The following is a 24,252-nucleotide window of genomic DNA, read 5'->3' on the forward strand; positions in this document are numbered from 1 at the left end:
ATCGGGGCCATAAAACTATCCTTAGCTGGATGCTGTTAATCTTCCGCTTTGGACACCACGAAACGGTTTTTGTGGCGTTTTTAATTTAAAACGCAAAAGATAAGGATTAATTAAAATGACCTCTAAAAGTACCAAATGGAAAATTAGTTTACATTCATTTAAAGCAAATAAATTCTGTCCGTCCCGCTGTGGTCCTTTTATGCGGCATCAATAAGATTCGATTATCGACACCACACAACGATTGGAACTATCCTGGCTCGCCGGCTTCATAGTTTTTACAATGACCCATTTGCGGACGACCGTTTGGCAGGAGCAGAAGCCAAATCCCATTTTTATTGCCAATGCCGATCCCGATCCTCCCGAACCGTACGGCAAACAGCTTTTCCTCGGGCAGACGGGACCCCTATTGCATTATTGTCTCCTTGCGGCAAGGCGCCACAAAATGCAACCCTGGTGCTGGTGGTGGGCGTACCGAAAAGTCCACAACGCACATTCGGTCGATTCTGATCTCATCCGCGTTGGCCCGCGTTCGCTTTTTATTACACCCGTTTCATACACACTGCGCCACTTGCCCCACACACACTCCCACACACTGCGACACTTTTTCCAACAGCGTTTTCTTTGGCAATCGCGAATTAAAAACATGTAACGCAGGGCACCGAGGGCGTGCAATTTATATTTCTTCGCTAGGCAGAGAACTGCTTATCCTAACTAGTCACGAAATTACTGGCTGACCTACCTACCGAGCTCAGAAGTAACAAGATGGCACCTGAAGGACATCCTGAGCTCTGTTGATAATTTACGAATAAGGATGTGTTTAATTTTTAATATTAAAGGAACGGACCTATCAATAGGAGATTTTTATTGTACAAATGTGAGTGACCAACGGTCAAATTTTAAGGAAACAACTGTGCCTGCTTTCTACACTATTTTACAATTTTATCAAATATTTTCAAAACCTTGGTTTATTCAGTAACTATACGATAAGAAAGAGAACTATGTCTTCTATAATAATAGGAAATATAATGTATTATATTGCGCAAAGAAATTTTTGAAGGAACATTTATAATAGAACTTTCGTCGATTACATAGAGGTTATATTTTAGTTTTGTTAGATCCGTCTCTCTAGTGACAATTAACTTAAACAAAAACTCTCAATTTCACCCAATAATTTATTGAGAACGATCGCTTGCGTGTCGAATGTAGAAAACAGGCCAACGTACGATCAACAAAACAGGATCACGGATCGGAGTACCGAACGGTGCAAGAATCACCAAAACAGTGCTTTCCAACCTACACACACACACGCGTACCGCACGCCGATGTCCTTCGCTCGTGTGAACCGAAACAGGACGGCCAAACCATCGGCCAGACCGCAAGGCGCAAGATAAAAAAAATCGCGAAGCTTTCGCTACCACCATATCGTCCCACACACCCGAGCCACCCGAGATAGGACGAAACCGCCGATGACGTTTCGGGTCCTGGCGAACTGGTTGCGTGCGTGAGTGGCTGTGTGCGTATAGCACGCAGCTCCCGAAGCCGGCGGATGTTAAAAAGCCACGGTGGGCACCGTGGCGCTTTCAGTAGCCGTCCGGAAGAGCACACGAGTGCGCACAAGGCCTGCCAGGAGGCACATCCTAGGGCCCCAAATAAGGACAACGGGCGAGCGAGAAAGACGCAGTTCAACGCGGTGGAGCCGTTCGGTGAAAGCGTAACTCAAAAACGGCAGCACGCTGCCAGACGACCGGCGTCGGTAGACTTGGCGTCTCCATCGTAGCTGCCTGTCGCGCCGGAAACGGAAACTGTTTCAAATACAGACACAAGTGAAACGGACCGGAAGTGAAGCGCGTGCTTGTGAAAGTGCATCGTGTTTTTTGTTTGTTTGGCCCTCACCATCTTCGCCACGGTTTGGCTTTTTTACGACTCAATTTCCGGCGTCTGAGAGTCCGAGTTACGAGCTGTAAAGTAGTTCGGCAAAGTGTCGTTTGAAGCGGGCCAGAGTGGAATCCGGCAGAAAAAAAAAACCAGTAAACGAAACGGGCCAAACCGTCATGTTTGGCTTAGCAGTGATCCCGTCGGGCTCGTGCGGAGCGCGTGAGTGAGACACGAGTGACAAATGTTCGTCCGTCGTCCACGCTGAACAACGGTCAAACGCCGTAGCCGTAGCCGCTGCTGTAATCTGAGGATCGTGCGAAATGTTCCCACGTGCTGGTAAATGTCGTCCGCCCGGGATAGAGAAGTCGAGCCACATAATTGGCAATTGACAAATTTTCACAACCCAACCCCGGAGTGCTAATTTTGCGAGGAGCGAACGATGTAACGGGCTCCCTCCCGGTGCGCGTGTTTACTCAAAAAATTAGGACAAATCTGGCCGTGCGTCTGCGAGTGATTATGCGAGTCCCTGGTTCCCTCTTTCGCTTGATTTCGCGTGTGCCTCGGGCCGTGTGTGCCAAAAATACGCACCGGACTGGGAAGATTGCGTCACGCAGGACTTGCTCGGACCGAAGATGCAGTTGGTGTGGCTTTCAGGAAGGAAGGCACGTTGCTGCCGCTTTTATGGCGTTCCGCTCTAGTATTTTTTGCGGTATTCACACACCCGAGCGGCTCGAAGAAAACCAGACACACACCACACTCGACCCCGACGGATCCTGGGTTTCTGGGTCCACCTTATTGCTGAATGATTTATTGATTGAGCGCCCGGTTGGCAAACGCCATGCCGTTGCGGTGCATCCTGGCTTTGCTTCCGCGTAGCTGCCGCGCTGCTCTCTGGACACTCTGACGCCACAGTGTCAGGAGAAAGTTGGGCGATTTTTTTTGTTTTTGGTTTCGCCCAGACCCATTACAATCACGGCCAAACGAGTGACGCACGCACACACAATTTTGGAGACGTTCTTGGCGTGCAGTTCGACCGGCAAAGACGTTGGTGTGTAATAAAACGGACCAAGCGAGGCTTCCTTGTGTAGTGCTTTTTTGGCATTCGGCAAAGGATTTGCATAATCGACGGATTGGCAACGTTCTGTGCGATTTGTGATGTACGGTGAATGTTAAAAGCATGCGTGACATATGCGTAACAATATGTTTGGAAGGCATTAGAGAGGGAACTTTAAGAATTGACTATCCTCTCATTAGTTTGATAGTATTCGGTTGCGATTCTTTGCTTGGAGCAAATTGTAGTTAGAAAAAGAAGCAAATCTACTAATAGGTTTTCCAAATTTTTGCATAAGACTTCCTTCAAAACGCATGCTTTTTGAGAACACTGTTGGGACGGTTTCTGTCGCGAAGCTCATCTCATCTGCACAACAATGATCAAAACCGTACGAAGTGGAACGCTGATTCCTCCAGTTCCACTACTTCTTGGAACGGTTGTGTGCTTGTGTGTGTTGTGTGCTCAACTCTCAAAGTATTATATTTTTATTGTTTTATTTAATATAAATGTTTTTGATAAAACTGTGTCGATAGATCTTAAACATTGTTAACTACTTCACTTAAGAAGTTCATTGAAATGTACGACACTGGAAATAGAGCTGTTGTTCAACCTTGTCAGCGCTATGTCTTATATGTGGTCTTAATTGGCAAAAAGGAATTTGAAAATAACCTTATTACAAAACAAAAAAAAAATGATCCTTTATACTTCTTCTCGACACTACGGCCTGTCCGTGTTATATTGAGCGTTGCAAAATTAAAACGTTTCTCGCCTGTGGAGTTTAACTTTTGCAGGATTCCTAATTTACTATCCAAATACTATTCTTTATTGTTACAACTAATAATTTGCACAAAGCTATTCGTTTTTACGATACAAAGCACAAGATGATCTTATAGTCTATTGAAATTGTCACTCCTCGATGTTATTTTTACTTTAGTCCAACTTTTCACTTACAGTTTTTCTTCGAAAAACCAAGACAACCTTGAGCTAATATTAGGAAAGACATACACTTGCTGCAAATGGACTTCGCAGGATATGTGTTCACCTTCAAAGTTCATCTATTCATTGGCCATGAGAAAACGGCGGCACCGATTCGATTTTCACCGACTTTTCTTGTATCAAGAATTGCCACGAACGGCCCACGGTCCACTGAAGGAAGCGTGAAAAAATATGCTTTATCTCGAACGAAAAGCGAAAACGACTGCAGCTGCATGAAGCGCCAGGAACCGGGGCTAGATAAAGTTTTCTTAAATATGTTGCACTTGTTTCCTGTTTGTTTCCGCCAAAGGCACGCTGCAGGAAACAGCCCCACCAGTGGACTGGACGGGACATAACTTTACCGCCCCCTAGCGTTCACGGTCACTTGAAGCGTTCTGGTTTCTTTTGCCGGCGGTTCCGAAACGCACCAGAACTAGTTTCAATCAATAAAAATCGTCCTTTTCGCTGCGTGCGATACGAAGAAAAAGCGAACAAAAAACTCGCAAACAGAGACTGAGTGTCTTTCTAAGACAAATATCTAATTACACAAAATGTCCAGCCATCGACCACCACATGAAGGTGGTCTTTTTTGCGGCCTCCCACATTCGGCACAAAACAAATCTGCGAAACGGTCGAAGCGGCCGTTTTCTAGCATCGATTGCCGGTGCGTACCTCGAGGCCATCTGCTGATTGTGCACCGAAATAGCATCAAAATGGTCGCAAAAAAATTTGCTGCTATTCAATGCATCGAACGTCAGTCGCCGAAATCGAGGCAGAAATGGGAGAAGTAGTGCGAAATGCGAATCCGGCACCAACCGAAAAGCGAACCATCGCCCAGGTCGGACTTTTTTATGATGCATTCGGCGAAAAATAACCTGACCAGTGCCGACCGGATCCAAAATGCAAACCACAGAAAGTGCCTCGGCCAGGGCGCGTTTATCAACAGAGAAACCACTTGTTACTCGTTCTTGAAAGGCTCACGTGAGATGGACCGCACAAAAAAGGGAATACAGAGCCATCCGAAATGTGTCAGGTGTTTGTTGGTTCCGTCCATCCGTTTTGTGGTCTGGTCTGATCCGGGCCAGAGTTGTGCGGTTGGTAATTTAGATTTTAATCCTCCTGGTCCGCCGAGTGTTTCAGTTACGCGTGTCTCAAGTGGCCCAGTACTCTCTCACTACAACGGCTAGGAAAAACTACAATCAAAGTTGATAATCATTAGAGTAATTTTACCGTATAACTTCTGTGCCATAGAGTGATTCATCAGACGACAAATTATTATCCTGATCCTGATACTATCCGGCACCAGCATAACTTTTAATTGCAGATACTTTAGCAAACCTCCGACGCCTTTTCGTACGAACGGCCACTGATTTATGCTGGGGCAATTATTTTCTCCAATGACATCCAACGTGATATGGTTTTTAGTGAGGTTGGATAGGCTTCAAAAAATAGAAATCCATTCGATACGTGTCATTGGAGTAACTACTTACTCATATTACCTTCGGCGAAGGCAGTAGTCGAAGGAATTGCTTAATTAGCTACAAAATTTTCAATTATTTCAAAACGATGGACACGTTCCTTTTTGTGCCTACGGTAGCCATTTAGGATATTCGGTTTTATTTACAGTCGTAAAATTCATGATTATTTAAATTCCAAGATCTGTAACGTTGGGAAAATAATTTAGAGCACACGATTTGAGACATCCTTCTATATTTTCCAACAAAGTCCTTAATCAAATGCTCAACCCATTCGTGTTTTTGCCAATTACTCAAGTTTCATTCTGATTCTCTGAAGCAAGTGGAGTTAACCTGAATTGTGCTGCTAAATTGTAAAATTTCTCAACATACTCACGCACCAAAGCAAAGCAAAGTCATAGAGAAAAAAAAAGATTAGTGATCTACCTCCCAAAATAGCAGCGCCGTTTCATCCCGCTTCCCGGTCTAGGCTGGTCCATTCATTAACATGTACTCAAAGTTCAACAATTGTCTTCCTCGAGTGGAGGTGGTGGTTTAGAAAGTACCACGTCATAACCCAAAATGTGGCGATTGTGGCCCTAAAAAAGGTGGAGAAAAGTCCGAAACAATCGCAAGAATAATTCGGCGGACGACGATTGCAGAAGGCAGAAGCGGGAGGAGAATCGTCGGGCACACATAATTAAATTCATATTTATCTTCTCCACTTCCTTTGGCCTCTGAATTCCTGCTCACTTCCTGTCTACGGTGGTGGTGGTGCTGATGAGATCCGGTGCCGACAGAATGGCTATCCGGAAGTGAGACATTTTCCGAGTGTACCATTTTGACTTTTTGGTGGTATTTTTTCATACGGACTTACAATAGACGGGGAAGGCATTCTGCTATTGTCTTAAATTAAAACAAAATAACAAAGCGAGCTTGGATTATAAATATTAAATGCTGCTTCTCGTAAGCGCTGAAAACATTTTTGGCGATTGACAGGCAGGCCATTTAAATTCAGCTGAGATTTTTCATTGAATTGTCAAGTTGAATTAAAAAATGATTGACAGTACGCTTTTACTGGTATTAATTAATCTATGTAATTTTGTTGTGATTACTTTTATATTATACTTGAAACTGCGCCGTAATTTACGCCACTTTAACCGAACTACTGTTAATTTCGCAACTTAAAAAAAGCTGCTTAGTTTGAATTGTGTGTAATTGTACTGCGATCATGGACCGTTTTTTTCGGATTTATATGGAAAAAAAACAAAATTAGATGTACTTTTTAAACAATATGAACGACCCGACACACCAAATAATAATACTTCACTTGGTCGCAAACCGAGCTTTTGTAGAAATCAGTAAGGAACAGACAAGCTGACCCTTTTAATTCCAATGTTCTGCACCTTTCTCTGTATTTCCAGAAATCAACACAAGCGCCACAATGAAGCTGTATCTCGTGCTCGCCATCGCCGTGTGCCAATCGTGTCACCATTTTGCCCGTGCCGATCTCGACTCCCGGCGGGCCAACCCTCGGTCGGCCCCTGGTTCCCTTGCTGCTGGCACCGATCTGTGGCCATCACTGGTAGCCCGTGGCCCGCCGAACGATGGCGAGCTGTCCTGGTCGGGCGACTCATCCGAGTTGGTCGGCGACTGGCTGTGGCCGATGGCCGTCAAGCGGAGTGCCAAGGCGGACATCCAAACGCGTCGCCGTAGTGCGCTGGACAAGAACTTTATGCGCTTCGGACGAGCCGGATCAAATCTGATGCGCTTCGGGCGTCCCGATCGGAACTTTCTGCGCTTTGGCCGTACGCCGGAAGCGCGCGATGAGGAGACCGAACTGAGCAAAGAGTACGCCACGTCGACGGAACAGCTGGAGCAGCGGGAGAGCGACGAAGGGCAGCAGCAACCGACGGTCAAACGCAACGCCGGAAACTCTGAGGAGCTGCTTGGAGGCGGTGTGATGATGTCCGACTCCGGCGAACAGCTTAAACCGAAGCAGGTGGTCTACTATCGGCGTGACTCACCGAAAAACCTGATGCGTTTTGGGAAACGCCGCTCGGCGGCTTCCGGATCCGGTTACCTGCGCTTCGGCCGAGGGAACTTAATGCGTTTCGGCCGCCGAAGCGACGAACCCGGCCCGCGGACCGTCCGTGCTGGGCCGAATATGATGCGCTTCGGGCGGGCCAGCAATCTGATGCGCTTCGGACGGTCCGATCGGCCACCGAACGAAACTGCGGTCGAGGGAAGTGGTGGTGCCGTGAACCCCACCGTGGCAAGGCACGACCCGTTACCAGTCAATCTGCTAGAGCTACTCGAAAAGCTGCAGCCACAGGACGACCGGATGCTCCTGCAGGACGCGCTGGTGGAGAGTGAAACCGAATCGGCCCCTGACGACCGGCTCCCGCTTTTCGTCGTCGAAAAGTAGTAAGCATCCCGACGGAAGGCACAACTCCGAAGGCAAAACAGGACATAGGATTCCGAACCGTGCTGTCGCGCTCGAACCGCAAAGCGTTTCACGGTGCAAAATGGCGTATTGTTGATAGAAAAAAAACATTCAGGATAATACACAACCTAACGAAGGCAATCCTTGGTGGCGGCCGTCCTCGATGGGGAGGCGTCGATGGAGCGCCCACCAACGACGAAACTATCCTCAAAGGCTGGTATCAACAATACGTTCTCATTTTGCACTTTTATTGCGAACGAAAAACCTAACTTCTTCCTCGCACGAAAAGAATCAAATCGAAGAGCTAACAAACCCACTGATCGAAGTTTCAATTAACTCTCTCCTTGTCGCCATTTTTATTGGGTAACGTTTCATAATGTTCGTTGAATGAAGCCAAAGCAAGCAAGATGCCAAAACTCTCTACAAAGCTTCTCTAGCACCCTGTTCGTGCATAAAATGCTCCCAGCAAGAATGTCGTATTAATGTGGGGATGAGAGAAAACAGCAAAAAGAAGAAAAAAAACTCAAAATATATACAGATATACATACAAATATAAATTATAAATCATTAAACATCTAGGGGAGAAAACTAAAGACAAAACCAGCGGGAGCGTGAACTTTCTTCTGGAGCGGCGGATCAGGCGGACCGAGCGATCGCTTGCTGTGTACATTAAAACGGATGATGATCATAGTCGTTGTAGTCCGAGCAACTGTGTGCGTGCGTGTTAAAGGTCTCACAACTTGGAAAATGTAAAAAATAAAGTAATCAACTGATTTTACTCTTCATTGGCAACTTTATTGACCGCTGATCTGTTGGTTTTGTAGGCTGTACAATCCGGGGTAAATTTTCGGTTGATTGTTTCCCCACAACGGAAAGAAATAGGCAAAGATTTCCATCACCGTTTTCCGCAGGAATATGCTTTAGACGTTTTTCGTTCAAGGCCCCCAAACGAACATTTTGAATTTTAGGTCAAATCTAAGCGTGCCTGAAAGTTTTCACCGCAACTGAAATATTTCAAATGTAAATATTCAAACGAAACCGTTGGGATCTTTTATGCTCTGTGGAACATTGTGAATTCATCGTTCGTCTCAGTAGTCTTTGGCTATCTTGTATTTGCGAGTGTAGCTGTCGTCGCTACGGATCAGTTCAAAATTCTTGTTACGAACAAATTGTAAAAATAGAGCTAAATTATGACTCATCACGGAAACAGTGCAAGTGAACCGTTGCCAGACGGGTCAACAACCGAAAGAAAGACGAAACAGAGCAATCAAATTCAGGTTAACGTACTGCGACAGAAAGGTATGCATTTTCTCGGCATGTTCAATATCCGTTCGTTGATCAAACAAAAAACTTTTTCCAGAAAAAAATGAAACAAATCGAAAAACTCAAGCAAATTTCGCACACAAACCGATGGGCTGCTCGTCGGAACAGGTTGGCATCTTGAAAGGAACATCCCCATATGAACGTCTGCATCAAGAAAGGTTGCTAATACCAAATTTAAAACGATGTCGAATATTCAATATACGAGACCACTTACAACTCTGATTTCATTTTAGGGATGAAATCTTGAAGCATCTCATATCCGCGTATCTCTACACCATCTTAAAATCACCCACCAAGTGGACTGTGGCCACCTTCGCAGAGATTGTGCAGCTAGAGACGGCCATCGCTTTGTCCGAGTTGGTGTCAGAAATGCCGATCCGATGGAAAAATAGAACCTACAACATCCGTCTCACAAACGCCCTGATCAAAGGACGCTTCGGTTCGGTGCAGGAACGAGGCGAACCTTCCCGGCCCACCATACTCCAGGCGTTGGAACGGATCAAACGTGGGAAAGCGGCCATCTGGAAGTGTGGCGCCAGCCACTTTCTGGTCCGTCGCTTGCTGACCGGATGCTACTTCTACACCACGCAACTGGCAGGTTTACCGACCTTGATGTTCTTCAGCTCCCTCCGGTCGATGCTTAGCTTCGTGCAGGAATCGTACAGCTTCACCGAGCGCACGAAGTTCCTTCTCTCGAACGTCATCTTGCACTCGATCGACGATGGCGATACTGTAAAGATCGTTTGGAAAATGAAAACCACCGTAGGAATGCAACTGACCGGACCGCTGGATGCACTGCTGCACGGTAACATCTATCTGGCGCGCCCATGTTTGAAACGATCCCTAGAAGTGGCGTTTCACGTGCTACAGCAGAACGATCGAACTAGACCCAGTTCCTGGGACAACAAACTACTGAACGCTTGCTTTAAACGGGGACGAAACACCTCCAGAATAGCTGAACCAATATTCGCCTTTCTTGGCACCACGAACGGCACACAGTTTTCTTTCGGTGGTTATCATCTGTATCGCTGGGACTCCAAATTTGACCATCGCCAACGAAATCACTTCGAAGAGGCGATCAACTATCTTCTGCCATCCTGGACGGCACTGCTGATCGTAGCACTCGATTGTTGTTTTGTCCTGTGGTCCCGGGGGAACTTCATCCATTGGTTCAGCCCACACAGGTACAGCTCACTGCAGGAGCACCCGGGAAAGCTCAGGAACCGCGCATGTTTCCTGCACATGACCAACGCGCTATCGAATGCTTCGCATACGCTCTACGAGTATCTGTTCGAGTTGGGCATTTTTCCTGATCACCGCATTCACGTGGTGTCACTACGTGTGGACCCTGCTGAAGCCAACCTCGCAGTTCCCTCCGCTAGCGACGATAGAGATTCCCTTGACCAAGAAGAACTTACCATTCCGGCAGGCAGCGCCGTTACGCCCAGCAATCTGTACCATCCCGCTCTGTACTCTGCGTCACAGTTGCGGTTGGCCAGACAAGCGTTTGACACCATCTACCGAGCGGCCGAAGATCGGTGCGATTAAAACAGCTTCCGGTGCCACAGAGGAGGTAACTCTAAACCACGGCACGAGTATCACGTAGCAATGCTGGGATAAACGTAGAAACCGCATCCGAGTGTGTCGCGTCGAGTATGGGTTAATAAAAGCTTAAGCCTATTAATTACAATAAACTCTATGAGCCCAATCGTCGCCGACGATCTCTTGGGCTTTACTCTGGGAGTACCCAGTCTGTTTCGTGTAGATAGATAAAGACTTTATTGGACATACTTATGGGTAGACGTACTTGAAGCGGCAAAATCTAATACTTTAAGCTTCATAGTGAGCATCGTTCTTGAAGCGCCTAAGGATAGCATTTCTCTGAGACATGCCACCACTGCGTTAGGCGTAAGCCGTGCACCGCAGATATTATATACAGAAAGGCATTAAACTACGCTAAACGCTTATAGGTACAATGATACAACAATAGTACACACACTCAATAGATTACGGGGAGCAACACGGGGCAGTATCGCTGTGACCCTGGCAAAATGCGGCGACCATGAGACAAACCTAAGTAGCACTACCCTTCATAGACGACCTTCCCGGTGAGATCCGTCCGCCTTTCCGCGAACTCAGCGCTTACGATGTGCCGGTGCTGGAGCTGTGCGTTAGGAGCATCACATCCTCGGGGAGCGGATGCCGCTTGTATTGTCGTTCCGTGACCAGAAACACTACCAGCCCACCGTACACGATGTAAAGCAGCCCGATCGTGTTGATCAGTACGGCCTGCGGTGGTAGTGCGGCGTAGTTGGGACTGCAATAAAATATAGGAACGTTTTCAGGAATCTTCGAACCGGATGAGGAGTCTTGAATCGAATCGAGGGACTTACATGGTGAAGATGGCTTTTTCCAGCAAGCCCAACAGGGAAGCGGCAATGGCCATCACGAATCCGGCAACGCCGAAGAACACGTGCACCGGCATGTACGATGCGCGCAGTTGCTCACGGACCCCCGGGAATAGGTACGCCGCGAACCCGAAAACGTACTGTGTGGAAGTTGGAAGTTGATGTCAGAGGCTGTGACAACGATTACACCACCCGATGATCTTACCTGTAGCGAGAAAAGTAGGACCGCCGAGAGGCCAACCCAAGAGTGAAGCGTGTACATGTTCGGTATCGGTCTCGGGGTGGCCAGATTGTGCGAATCGAAAACGGCAACCAGTGCCACGACGGTAAAAACGAAGGCGGCCCCATGGATCGATGCGTGCGTGATCTTCAGTGGCTTTTTGCGTGCGTAACGGAACCCACGGTAGATTAGGATAGCTGAAAGACGGCGAGCGAATTAAGAGAGGGCCAACATTCCACCAGTCCGGTGACTTACAGTTGCCGTACAGGAAAATCATGCCCACCGACATGAGCAGAGGATGCCAATTGAATTGGATCGCCGGATTGGACGTCCAGCCGAGCCCGTTCAGGTGAATGCCGATCCAGCTGCTCACCAGAATGATGATCGTGATTCCGACCAGTTGCGTCACCAGATACAGGACGCGGAAATTGTTGAGGGCTGACGGCGGCGGTGGGCTGTTATCCATCGTGCTGCGGAACTGAGGAGCATACCGGTGTCAGAAATGCATTAAAAGGGGTTGAGTATTTAAATGCATTTGAAGGATTATTCGATGGGAACAGCACCGCGAGTAGTACGAAGTGTTGATTATGCACGATCGATAGCTCGATTGTGGCCGGGTAATTGGTGCCTACAGGGCTCACAGTATGCGTCACCGCTTATTCGTTGCGGCTACGGCTAGCCCTTTAATAAGGGACAGGCCTGTTGCATTACTCACCCGCAAATCAAATTCTAGAGAAGTTGTAGCTTATATCACCAAGAAGATAGGCTGCTAAACAATCCTATTACTAACCAAGTTTTGTGTACCAATCGCGATGTGTTCACAAAACCTCCTCTTTCGCGGCCTTAAAGATAAGCGCACCAGAGATCCGGCAACGTGTAAACCCGGCGAGGCTTTGATTTCACACTCGTGTGACTCGACCTCACCCACTTCAGTGGCTGTGGCCATCGCATCCTACTTCAGAGACGAGGCCGCGCTGAAGTGGAATGACTACATTTATTGATACGGATTTATTGCTTTCGACTTTCTGCGAAAAGCAAGAGTAAAACCAAACCCATTTCCGCTTCGGGCGTTAATTGATCTGCTTTTTTTTAGAAAACGGCCTTCGCGAATCAACGCGTGTGGGCCGGATCGCGCGGTGTCACGGTCACGGCGTAGCTTAGGCGTGGCGATCCGTGTCATTCGACGCGTGTTCGGCCGGGGGTGACGTATTTCCGGAGTTGCACAGAGCCGCTGAGTTGGGTCCGATTGATGTTTCGCCGTTATGGAGTGCCGAATTGCGGTGGCGGCAGATCATCGCGTTGCGGATCAAGTCTTTACGATCGATCCGCGGCGGCCACGAATCGTCCTTGGGCGAACAAACCCCAAAAACGTGCGTTGACTTTTCGGCCTTTTGCGCCATGTGTGGAAATGTTTTGCGAACGGGCTGAGGCGGGTCCTTCAGCTAAGATTGGACTGGAAAATTGGCATCAAAATCGCTTTCCGTCCGAACGCGAGAAAGCCACACGCATTGTGAGTATTCACTTCGTGTGACGTCATGACATTGCGGACAGTGCTTTAGACGGTTCCAATCGGTTCGAATATCGCCACCATGTTTAGTAGGCGGAATAGTAAAATCTTGTTCAATTATTGAAATAATTCAAACAGCGAATAGGAGAATGGGAAATTTCACCTTCCAACGCGCTTGTAAGAAGCGTAGCAGATTTCTACGCTAAAATTCCTCATCCGACCCCAGAAATGCCAGAAATGCTCGCGCGCAATACTCTTTACGCGAATTTAATTACTATAAACTCGCCCGGTGCGGCCAGTAGCCCTAACTGGAGCACTCTTTCTATCGATTTTCTCCATCCCGGCAGTCACTTCTTCTGGCCACGTTCTGGTCGTTAGAGTTATGGTTCCCGGTTCACCCATTACGACGCTGTCGGCACGTAGGAATGGCACGAAAGTAAAAGGTTCCCAGGTTCGTATCTCGGTGGCCCGCCATCCCGCCCAGGAATGCGCTCTCAGAACTTTTGCCCGCAGCTCGAGATGACGCGTAGAGTGGTGCGATGGTACAGAGTGTTTCATGCTACGAGTGTGGCCGCTGTTGACATTGCTGGAAAAAGGTTGTCTCTTTTGGTCTGAACAATCCTTGGAAAATGTCTCGATCTGCTTGTAAAATTATAAAAATAAAGCCCGTCACTCTGTCAGCTCTGTGGCTGAAACGATGGAGCATGAAACGCTCACATGCTATCCGCCATCAGAAAAGTAAAATAAATTGAATAATAAAAATCCAAAAAACAAATAAATTTGTTTTATTAGGTCTAGGTGTTAATTCGTGCGGTTTTACAATACATGGCACTGCTCACTAAGTATAACGAATATTTTTGAAATGAAATATGTGTTTGACAGCTACTGTCCTTACGCATCTAACGCAGAATAGGTTTTTTTGCTAAAGTGTAAACAACACCTTTTATAAACATTTAAACATGTCAAGTTTTGTTCCTTGTAGAGTACTTTTGCGGGGAGTACTTTTACATTACTGCTTGCACGGCAGCAAAAGGGGTTCTTGTATCGAATCGTCACTGGTGATGATAAGGAGAGTTATTACAAGAATCCTGAACGCAAAAAACCCTGGATACAGCTTGGTGAACCAGGGCCACCGCAACTAAAGCAAAATATTCCTTGCGCAAAGGTTATGCTGTGCATATGGTGGGATATGAAAGGTGTGGTATACTTTGAGCTTTTAAAACCTTATTAAATTGTTGAAGGATAACCCCATAAACCACAATTAATGCATTTGAAGTAAAGCTTTGGCCATAAAACGACGGAAATGGGATAAAAGACATGATAAGCTGATTTTTCAAAAAGACAAAACTCGACCCCACATCGCAAAACCGGTCAAAACCTATCTCAAAAATGTCGGATGGGAACTATTAACCCCCCGCTGTATTCACCAGATGTTGCTCCTTCGGACTACTATCTGTTCCGTTGCATGAGCAACGATTTGGCAGCACAGCGGTTCACTACTTTTGAAGGTATAGAAAAATGGGTCTCTGACTGGATCGCTGATAAGGATAAGAAGTTCTATCGACACGGAATCGAGGAATTACCCGAAAGATGGGAGAAAGTCGTCGCAAACGACGGGCAATACTTTCAATAAGTTAGTTATACGTTATGTTGTTGTAATTAGGTTATAAATATTGAATAAAAACCGCACGAATTAACACCTAGATCTAATAAAATTTGTAGCTTTAACATGCAGTAATTAAAATGTACCAAATTCTTGTATCCCATACATAGTAATTTCCGTCTTAATGTACCCTATGGATTTTGTATTCATCAGTCAACAACCGGCTCGGACAACCTAGACAGATCTATTGCCTGTTTACTCTGTGGCCCAGCAAGCTACAGCTGGCCAACGCGAGATAAAATCCCCGCGTACAACCCACGGGATACAAAGCAGCGTTCGTGAGCCGAGCTTTCCCGAAACACGCCCCGCGCTCTCGGGGCATTGCCATTTGGGAGGCAAATTTTCACGACCTCTCCACGGCATGGGCCGCGGTTTCGAGAGGCTGAAATTTCGCTCGTTAGCCGCCTCACTGTAATTGTGATTGTAATTGTGCCACGCTTTGTGAGCATAGACGACAACATTCAGCATCGTTTTCTTCGAGTTTTTACCACTTATCGAAGCCTCACTCACGGCGTCCGGTACGCCATAGATGGTGACCTTCCGCTACTCTCTGCTCAGCATAGGGCCAACATTTGAAAGTATAATTGCGCAAAGTGGCACGCGGCAGCAAAAAACTCTCACGGCACGGCACGCACAGTGGCGCCCCCGTTGTGGCGACAATTGCCATATGCTCGTTCCCCCGTCCGGGGCCACGTCCGGGAAAATTGTTGGCCACCATATGTGGAGGCACACACAAATCGTGGAAGTCATCAGATGGGACCAATTGTACAACCAGACGCTTCACAGAACGTGCTTCACCGATATGAGGAGCGCGACCGCGAATTCCGTCCGGCTTTATCTTGTAAATAGTCACCCGTAACAGCTGTTACTGTTTGAAGGTCACTTAAAGTGGCGCACAATTTGCGGGAACCTGTTGGCCAACCGCGAAAAGGGTTCCGCACCAAGTGGGCCAACCTTCCCCAATCCAACTGTTGCTTGCTTCACTGCACACGCGGACCCAGCGGGTTCAGTTTATGTTGACGAGAAAAAATCGCTTCCCTTCACCGTTTCTGGGACTGCATGAGGAAAAGCGCTGGAAAAGCTCGTCTGAAAACACAACACACCTGCTCTTTTCGTGGGAGGTAGTATGAAAGTTGTCCACTAGAACCGGTTCACACACTTTCCTCCTTGGGTGCACTATTCACTGGCCACCAAAACTTGACCAAGCAGAGCCTGGGACGTAGGCCTATTTTCCGAGGGCCCGAAGGGTACAGAAGATCGTCCGGAGAGCCGTGATAAACGCGAGACCACGAACGCGAACCGTACGCAACTGGCGCTCGATTGGCGTATGGCCGGCCGCCAGCACCGTTAGCTGTGCCACCCCGTTCCGGTTGTAATGGAGGGTGGAGAGCGGCAAAAAAGCTTCCCCTCGGTGTTTGTCGAGAGAGATTGACCCTACAAAACATAGAGAGAGAGAGAGATCAGAATCGGTCACTATACATCGGAACAGTCAGTGCACTATGAGGAATTTGCTTCGGAATCGAAGTTGCTGGCCACCAGTATTTTGCTGAACGTTGCACAAATGCACGCGTTATGTGTTATTCTACGCTACAGTCGGTGCAGGACAATCAATTCCTAATCTTTCTCAGCTCAGAATCGGTTTGCACAATACGAACAATAACGGTTGGAGAAAAAATATGATTGAAATCGAGAATTATTTGTCATTTGCCGATGTAAAATATTACTCGAAGGGGACTCTTTCTTCAATTTTGGCCATCTTGGTCCACCCAAAGTCCAAAGGAACTGCTCACGAACGCATCTGAATGGAACCGGGGTGGCCAACCGAAAGCTGTGCGGACAACATCGCCGAGCCCAGCAACTGGTTGGCGTGAGCAGATGAGTTTCCCGAACGCAGCATATGGGAGGGAGAAATTTTTCCGCCATTCACAAGTCCGAACCTCACAGCTACTACACTACTTCTTCGTGGCCAGCTAATGCGCAAACGCGAGAGCGCTTCCGACGGTGCGATGATGATGATGTTGACGAATTTGATTTATTTTTCCGAAATTTTCCTTTTGATATATCATCGGGGGCCAATCCTCGATATGGAGATGTTCCTGTTCCGACGCCTAGTCCACCGTATCTCGCGTGCTACACGTTAGGTTGGCATCAATGTTCGGCCGGTTCTTGAATAGTATTTGTTTAAATTCATTCTTATTAAAAAAATTCAATTCAGATGCAAAAAGTAATTTTGCGATTTCAGCTCCAACGACACTCACGATTCCATTTATTTCAATTGTCAGAACAATTGCTGTACACTTAATTTGTTGCTGGTTTTTTGTCAACACCACATTTCATCCGGATGCCACGAAATGTTTTGAAAGCAAGATTCACAATCGGCGCACCCTACAGATTACAATCCTGCAGTTAATGGCTCTGCCTTTCGACCAGTTGTTAACTGCTTCGGCGACCTTTCGTTCGCCATCTGTATGGCTGATTGGCTGATCTTTTAAGCCAGTGGTCTCAAACTCATATTAGCATGGGGGCCGCAGTGGAAAGCAACAGTTAGTCACCGGGCGGCACCACATAAAGAAAACGTTTTTTCATTAAATTCTACGCACTTTGATTGGGTTTGGATTTGAAATAAATCGTATCGGTCATTTATGTGCCGGTAGCTGAACCGATAAGAACATTTTTTTGTGACTTTACTATTCTGACTGGTATAACGTAATTATGTACTCCGCGGACGTGACCGCGGGCCGCACCGAACAATTTCGTGGGCCGCGTGTTTGAGACCACTGCATCAAGCGATAAAGTGAGAAACAGCTGATCGTACACTGTACGGGGGAACGGAGGTGTCTGGGGGAAGTGTATTGAGTATTGACAGATTAGACAATGATGCAACTGGATTAAAGGAACACTGTAATGTGACGCTTAAGGTTCAATAAAAAACAACAAATAGATGTTTACATTTCTCATATTGTAATCAGGTCGAAGTGATAAAGGAACGCAAAAGTGATAAGTTTGAAGCGCATTTGTTTGGATTTATTGCCGACCATGTGGGGGAAGTGTGTGGGAAATAAGGAAATACAACTAAGCAGAAAGTCTAGTTCATAATCTGGCGAGAAAAATCAAGACACAACACAAGACGAGCGCCAAAGGCGCGCACGTACTAGTAATGGCAATGCACAGTGTTCTGGGTGACAGGCGCCATGGGTAATAGTACCAGTATTTACAGTATAGAGCCAGCCTGTTCCAAGCGTCCCTGGTCGAAGGCTGCGGCCATTACCACACGATTGTGGCTGTTGGTGGCTTAATTTTATAGGGAGAAGTAGAGTAAGATAATCGCAAAACGGGGAAACCCACTTGCCGGGCACTACTACAGCATTCCTTACGAACGAATAATAATTTTTAATTAATTTAAAAAGAAAACAATGCAATACAATACAATACATTACGCATTACGATATCCTAGTTAATACTATCGGCTCTCATCTTTATCGTCATCTCCGGTGTCGGCGCGATTCCGAAGCGTGACGCCACCGAAAGGCGCGAGGAGTAACGGACCACAGGCAAGAACGGAGAACGGAACGTACGATGGACGAATCCGTCGCTTCTTCAATTTTCACACAATACACCATCGATCTGGCTGGACAAACAGGGTTCATATATCGGCGGGCGGCGGGGACTCAAAGTGAGGACATCAATGATCCGAAGGCGCAATTGTGAATGTTGTGTTAGTGTGGGCAGTTTTCGCAAATTCACCTAAAACAATAATAACTTAACAAAGAAGGCTTAACAATTAGAAACAGAAATTGATGCTTCCCTATTTTCACCTAAATCCGCAGGAAACCGTTTCTCAAACGCGTTTGATCGGTTTCTTCACCCTTTTCATGCTTCTCTCTCTCTCTCTCTCTCTCTGTATATATCTCTCTCCCTCGCTCTCTTTCTATTTTTCTTTCCTTGTCGTTGGACGGTCGGCTGGAGATCTTTCTATCGAGACGACGAAGCAGCCTGGAAAAAATTAGACGCACACAGCAAGCTTTGGATTTTCGTACTGCTAAGGATACACGACTATTCTTACGGTACACTAACAACACACTAACGCAGAGAAGAGTACTTGGTACACGACGAGGAAGAACAAATAGTTGCTCACTTTATCTATAAAAAATTAAAAACCTAGTTTTGAGTTTTGATGGAAGCGTTAGTGCGCGTAAAATAATGAATTAAAAATTAACTAAAGAGCTTTAAAAACGAAAAGAAGGACAACTGTTTCATCTGCTTCATCACCGCGACCGCGATACGATTTTGTTCTGAGGTTTCCATGGTGGTGGTGGTCCGCCTACTGCGACCACAATCTAATTTTTCTCCACCGTTTGCTATGTGTTCCGTTTCTTATTTTAACTTGTTTAACATCGTCTCTTCGGGCCACAACCTCGCCACACAACATTCCACCCCGTGTTCCCGCATGTTCAATGTAGTTTACCTATTTCGTATGATTTAGTCCTTCTTGGAGTGATATTTGTTGCCAAACCGTTATTGCACTCGTCACAGCGCCGGAGCTGTTTCCATCGAACAGTGCGTAATAACGAACGTAAGGGGCCTTAGCCTTTTGCTTTTTTTTTGTTTTGTTCAGTATAGAATTCTCTTTAAGTTGCCATATTCTTCAATTTGCAGTCGGGTGTGTATGTGTGTGGCTCGATCGTACGCTTTAACCGCATCGCATCATTCCACAAGAATGAAACCCTTCGTTAACCCCCAGCAATTAAAGCATACGCGCCTAACGATCCGGACGTCCTTTCCTTCTCCGCTTCCATTCCGATGATGATGATGCCCCATTTTGATCACGTACTTGCCGCTGCCTCCTCTTGCACGCTTTCGCTGCGATGGTTCACTTTTTCGTTGGCGTTCCACGCTGCGTGAGACTTTCGAAACGCCGGAAGGTGTAGTTGATAAACACCCAATCCTTGAGCACCTCGCCTTCCGGCTGTGGATGGGCGGCTGCAACGGGAAGGCACGTGTCATGGGTTACGAACAAAGTAAGAATGGTGTTCGAGATCACCGTGCTATCCAACAAATGATACTTACGAATCTCGAGCGCAACGTCCGGAAAGTCGTCAAAGTTCGAGGTGTCATCAATCGAGCGCACCTCGACCGGGATCGCCGCAGGTCGCTCTCGTGTGTGCTCCCAGTCGACACCGCGGAAGAATTGCACCAGCTTCAGGTCCTCAATTCCACGCTGCGAACCGAGTCTGTAAGGACGGAACAAACGAATACGGCAAACTTCAGTCACAGTCAGTTGGCCACAACCAGCCCGTCCCGTTACGTACCGTCGTTCAGCTTCGCAGCAAAACTTGACTATCGTATCACGGGCTTCCTCCGAGATGGGCGTTTCCGGGGGAAAGATGAGCGTTTCACGCCAATTCATCACCTTCCGGTACGTGTCCTGCGGGTTGTCCGAACAGAACGGCGGGTAGCCCATCAGCATCTCGTACATGATCACACCGAGCGACCACCAGTCGCAGGCCGGCCCGTATCCCGTCTGCAGGAACACTTCCGGCGCTATGTAGTCGGGCGTACCGACCGTACTGTACGCCAGTGCCCGCCGGTTCCGCTTCCAGCTTTCCGCTCGCCTCTTCGAATCCATCGGGCTGGCGCATGTACCAATAAAGTCGGACGGTTTTGCCTGCGACAAATCGCGGTAGAAGTCAGTGCGGTGCGATTTCTTCAGGCCCGTGCACAGCCCAAAATCGGACAGCTTTAGGTGGCCGCGTGCGTCGAGCAGCAGGTTATCGGGCTTGATGTCCCGATGTATGAAACCCAGCCGATGAATCGAATCGATCGCCAGTGCCGTCTCGACGATGTAGAACTGTGTGCACTCCTCCGACAGGGTGTCCTTCTTCATCAGCAGCGTCATCATGTCACCGCCAGGAAGGAATTCCATAATCAGGTAAAGATTGACCGAATCCTGCGAAGCAAACCAGATATCAGTCGCGCGCTCCTCCGTCGGCAGCTCCGTGTCCCCGGCCCGCACGAACCTGAAAACTGTAGTACATCTTCACGACCCACTGATGGTCGGCCTCCACGAGAACGTCCCGTTCGGCCCGCACGTGTGCCACCTGCTCCTTCTCCAGCATGTCGGCCTTCCGGAGCACCTTCATCGCGTACACATGGCCCGTGTCCTTCTTTTGCACCAACCGCACCTCACCGAACGCACCGCGGCCAATCACTTTCAGTGCCTCAAAGTCTTCCACGCCGAGCCGCGATCGTTTGAGGCGCAAAAATTCCGTCTCCTTTTGCGCGTGCTGCTGGCGCTTCTCTTGCCGCTGCGACTCAGACAACGTTTCGTCCTTCAGTGACGCTTCCAGCTTCGCCTGCCGCTGCTTGCGCTCGCCATGCTGTGTGATCAGGTTGCTGTAGTAGTTCTCGAGCGTCACCTTCGCCTTGGTCGCCTTGTCGAGCGTGTGATCGCTAAAGCGGACCGTGTTGTCGGTCGCCGTCATCGCTGCGATTGCCGTGGCCACACCGTGCGCCGTCACGCCTCCTTCTTCTGCGCCTTCCGGCCGGCCCGTAAAACTGTTCCGTGCCACCCTTCGGACCTGCCAAGGAGGGGTAACGAGGAAATGTCAATTTGCTGAGCATCATTTTCCCTGGTGACTGTATAGGGCAAAAGTGAAAACCGACCTTCCCGACAGTTCCCAACGAAGAGAAGATGAAAAAAGAAGGAAACATAAGAGACCCCGAAGACCGAGTCGCCTCACCTCTCACCATCGGATCTTCTGTTTGTTTATGCATTCTTTCTTGTGTGCCTACTTTCTGAAGTTGTGCCACTTATGGTTGAACCGGATACGGATTCACTTCCCGAGCCCGATCCAAGCATGCTTCGTCAATGCCTGGAGAAGAAGCCACTGCAGCGACCAAGGACACAAAGCATCACGAAGAGAATCGAAAATCAATTAGAACAAACCACCACAATAGGTGGCCCGTGTTGGCATGGTGTGATGTGTCCTCCCCATCGAGTATGTACTCTGAAATTTCCTGTTATGTTTCGTCCAACCTTTGCTCTTGCCGAACCAATGAAGCGGAAAAGCGATGCGGTTGCTCTGTTTCAGTGGCGCGTGGAAAATGTAGAACATGCGCCCGGATTGGAGCACTGACGGCGTTTGCGGGGCCGCTTAGAAAGGGGTCAACGAAGGGAGCTTCTCGGATTGACATGGACTGCTGCACCGCGGACGTGCCTCTGGAAGCGAAGTGGAAGTGTGTGTGTGTGCACCTGTGTGGCTGTGTGTGTAACTTTATGTAACACAAAGCAACAACAAGAGTGTAGAAGGGGGGCTTCTCATGGCCTGCTGGAATCCCGTCCGCCGCCGCCGCCGTACGGGTTGCAGCTGAGCGATTGATTTTTCACACGACCTCTCATGTCTTCCTGTCTTCTGTGACCGTACCCCGCACCGTGTACCTCTCGCCGTACGGACTCTTGTTGACCAACATGCGAAATGTTCCACGAAACAGTAGAGCACACACAAACACACATTTACCAATTGACGTATGTACGAAGCAATAGCGCAATTCCGTTGCTCCGACGTTTAGCACGCGCGAGCACCTTTCTATATGGAAAGGGGGGAGGCCATCTGAAGGTGGCAAAATGTCTCGCGTTATTATTATTATGCAAGAACTTTTTTCTACAGCGTAGTATATGGATGGCGCTTTTCGTTACGCCACGGTACATGTGTACTTTCCCCCGTTTTTCACCTGTTAGGTTCTGGATGCGAGTGGATTCGAGCAATTCTCACGATTTCACGCAAAACTCTTCGAAACTGGCACAATAGTAATGTAATGCTGACGAAGGCTGATTATCTGGCCGACTGGCTGGCTGGCTGATTAGCTGGCTGGTAGGCAGGCAGGCAGAGGCAACGGCAGCACGAGCAGCACCAGAAGGCCCAGCACAAACAGCTCACCACTGCCCTAACGGGATAGCGCGACTCTAATTCGCTCTGGTTCTGAAGGAGAAAAGTATTTACGTACAACCGAATGCTGCAATCTCTTTGTACGAAATCCCAACCACCGTCCGTCACGGTCGAACCCAGGTTGGTGGGTTGCGCGAATCTACGTGTTTGTACGTCACAGTCACCCCGTGACGCCACGGATCGCTAGGGGTAGAACGGGATGGCCTACTTCGTCCCAACTCACCTGCGACTGTGTCGACTATGGCTTTGCGTTTTGACAACACGGGACAGACAAGATCACTAAAAAGAAATGTTCACAAATTGAATATGCCCATATTACTGCCAGCAAATCGATAGCATTCCATTATTGTAATTAATCATTCGCTTTACTAAACGAAAGACTAATTGCACTGTGGCTCCAACGCTCATTGCAGGAGAAATACCGAAGATTCACCATTACAAACCTTGGGCAACGACGTTCTTTGACGTTCGGAGCAATCCGAGGGCTCGCCCAAACGTAAACAAACCATCATTTTGCTCCTGTACCGACCTGTGGTTATTAAGTTTCCTTTCTGCAGAGCATTGTTTCGCCACCGTTACAATGGAAAACATTCTTGAGCCGAGCAGTTCCGACGATAATATGGCACCGGACAACAAGAAGGATCTGCAGTCGCTGCTTTCGTCGGAGGACGATTTTTTCGAACCTACACCCCGCACCAGCAGACGCGAATCGTCGGGCAACGAGAGTAAATCGATCGGCACGCTGAAAACGGAGTTTGAAGATATAATACTGCCCGAAATGGGCCACGACAGCAGTATCATCCTGAAGGAGCTCAAGGATCGGGAGCGGGAGAAGCGCAAGGAAAGCAAAAGCAAACGCGAGATCGAGGAAGAGGAACGCGAAAAGATGCAGTAAGTTCGATGGTGGTGCACTGAAATCGCGAACCGATGTGGCTAACTGGCCGATTGGCACAAATCCTTTCTAGGGTTCTTGTTTCAAACTTCACGGAGGAACAGCTCGATCGGTACGAAATGTATCGCCGCGCAGCATTTCCGAAGGCTGCCGTAAAGCGCCTGATGCAAACGATCACCGGGTGTTCCGTGTCGCAGAATGTGGTCATTGCGATGTCCGGAATTGCGAAGGTGTTTGTCGGCGAGGTGGTAGAAGAAGCGCTCGATGTGATGGAACAGACCGGTGAAAGTGGAGGTGCTATCCAACCGAAGTATCTGCGCGAAGCCGTTCGTCGGCTGCGCAACAAAAACCAGATTCCGAATGGACGAGGACATCGGCAATTTTTTAAACTAAACTAAGGCTACGTTTGAATGTAATAAATACGTGTAGGATTAACTTGTCTTTTAAATCATTTCACAGTTCGTTTTCCACGTGGATGACACTTTGTACTTT

At 47.8% G+C, this 24,252-nt stretch overlaps 5 protein-coding genes across 6 annotated transcripts; 3 read left to right on the forward strand and 2 right to left on the reverse strand.

Moving 5' to 3' along the window:
• The first annotated feature begins 2,075 nt into the window (after window positions 1–2,075).
• Window positions 2,076–8,563, forward strand: LOC128278018 (FMRFamide-related peptides). Its single transcript, XM_053016647.1, has 2 exons — window positions 2,076–2,211; window positions 6,780–8,563. The coding sequence occupies exons 1-2, from the start codon at window positions 2,196–2,198 to the stop codon at window positions 7,781–7,783; spliced, it is 1,020 nt and encodes a 339-aa protein (XP_052872607.1). The 5' UTR covers window positions 2,076–2,195; the 3' UTR covers window positions 7,784–8,563.
• Window positions 8,564–9,211: 648 nt separating this feature from the next.
• Window positions 9,212–10,672, forward strand: LOC128279018 (uncharacterized). The gene is made up of 2 exons (XM_053017738.1): window positions 9,212–9,282; window positions 9,358–10,672. Exons 1-2 carry the CDS (start codon window positions 9,212–9,214, stop codon window positions 10,670–10,672), a joined length of 1,386 nt encoding a protein of 461 aa, XP_052873698.1.
• A 205-nt stretch (window positions 10,673–10,877) lies between these two features.
• Window positions 10,878–16,159, reverse strand: LOC128277985 (plasma membrane ascorbate-dependent reductase CYBRD1). The gene is made up of 5 exons (XM_053016605.1): window positions 16,026–16,159; window positions 12,008–12,230; window positions 11,738–11,949; window positions 11,518–11,672; window positions 10,878–11,441 (listed from the first exon to the last, which is right to left on the reverse strand). The coding sequence occupies exons 2-5, from the start codon at window positions 12,216–12,218 to the stop codon at window positions 11,267–11,269; spliced, it is 753 nt and encodes a 250-aa protein (XP_052872565.1). The 5' UTR covers window positions 12,219–12,230; window positions 16,026–16,159; the 3' UTR covers window positions 10,878–11,266.
• Window positions 16,160–17,592: 1,433 nt separating this feature from the next.
• LOC128269090 (serine/threonine-protein kinase tricornered) lies at window positions 17,593–22,951 on the reverse strand. Of its 2 annotated transcripts, none has more exons than XM_053006443.1 (5): window positions 22,927–22,951; window positions 20,940–21,500; window positions 20,232–20,869; window positions 19,990–20,153; window positions 17,593–19,902 (listed from the first exon to the last, which is right to left on the reverse strand). In XM_053006443.1, the coding sequence occupies exons 2-5, from the start codon at window positions 21,402–21,404 to the stop codon at window positions 19,793–19,795; spliced, it is 1,377 nt and encodes a 458-aa protein (XP_052862403.1). In that variant the 5' UTR covers window positions 21,405–21,500; window positions 22,927–22,951; the 3' UTR covers window positions 17,593–19,792. The 2 variants fall into 2 exon arrangements, with proteins under 2 accessions (XP_052862403.1, XP_052862402.1); XM_053006442.1 differs by having other exon boundaries at window positions 22,654–22,930.
• Window positions 22,952–23,412: 461 nt separating this feature from the next.
• On the forward strand, window positions 23,413–24,171 carry LOC128267871 (transcription initiation factor TFIID subunit 11). Its single transcript, XM_053004820.1, has 2 exons — window positions 23,413–23,759; window positions 23,834–24,171. The coding sequence occupies exons 1-2, from the start codon at window positions 23,449–23,451 to the stop codon at window positions 24,156–24,158; spliced, it is 636 nt and encodes a 211-aa protein (XP_052860780.1). The 5' UTR covers window positions 23,413–23,448; the 3' UTR covers window positions 24,159–24,171.
• The last annotated feature ends 81 nt before the right edge of the window (window positions 24,172–24,252 follow it).

The sequence above is a fragment of the Anopheles cruzii genome, chromosome 2 (assembly GCF_943734635.1).
Source record: "Anopheles cruzii chromosome 2, idAnoCruzAS_RS32_06, whole genome shotgun sequence".
Lineage (NCBI taxonomy): Eukaryota > Metazoa > Arthropoda > Insecta > Diptera > Culicidae > Anopheles > Anopheles cruzii.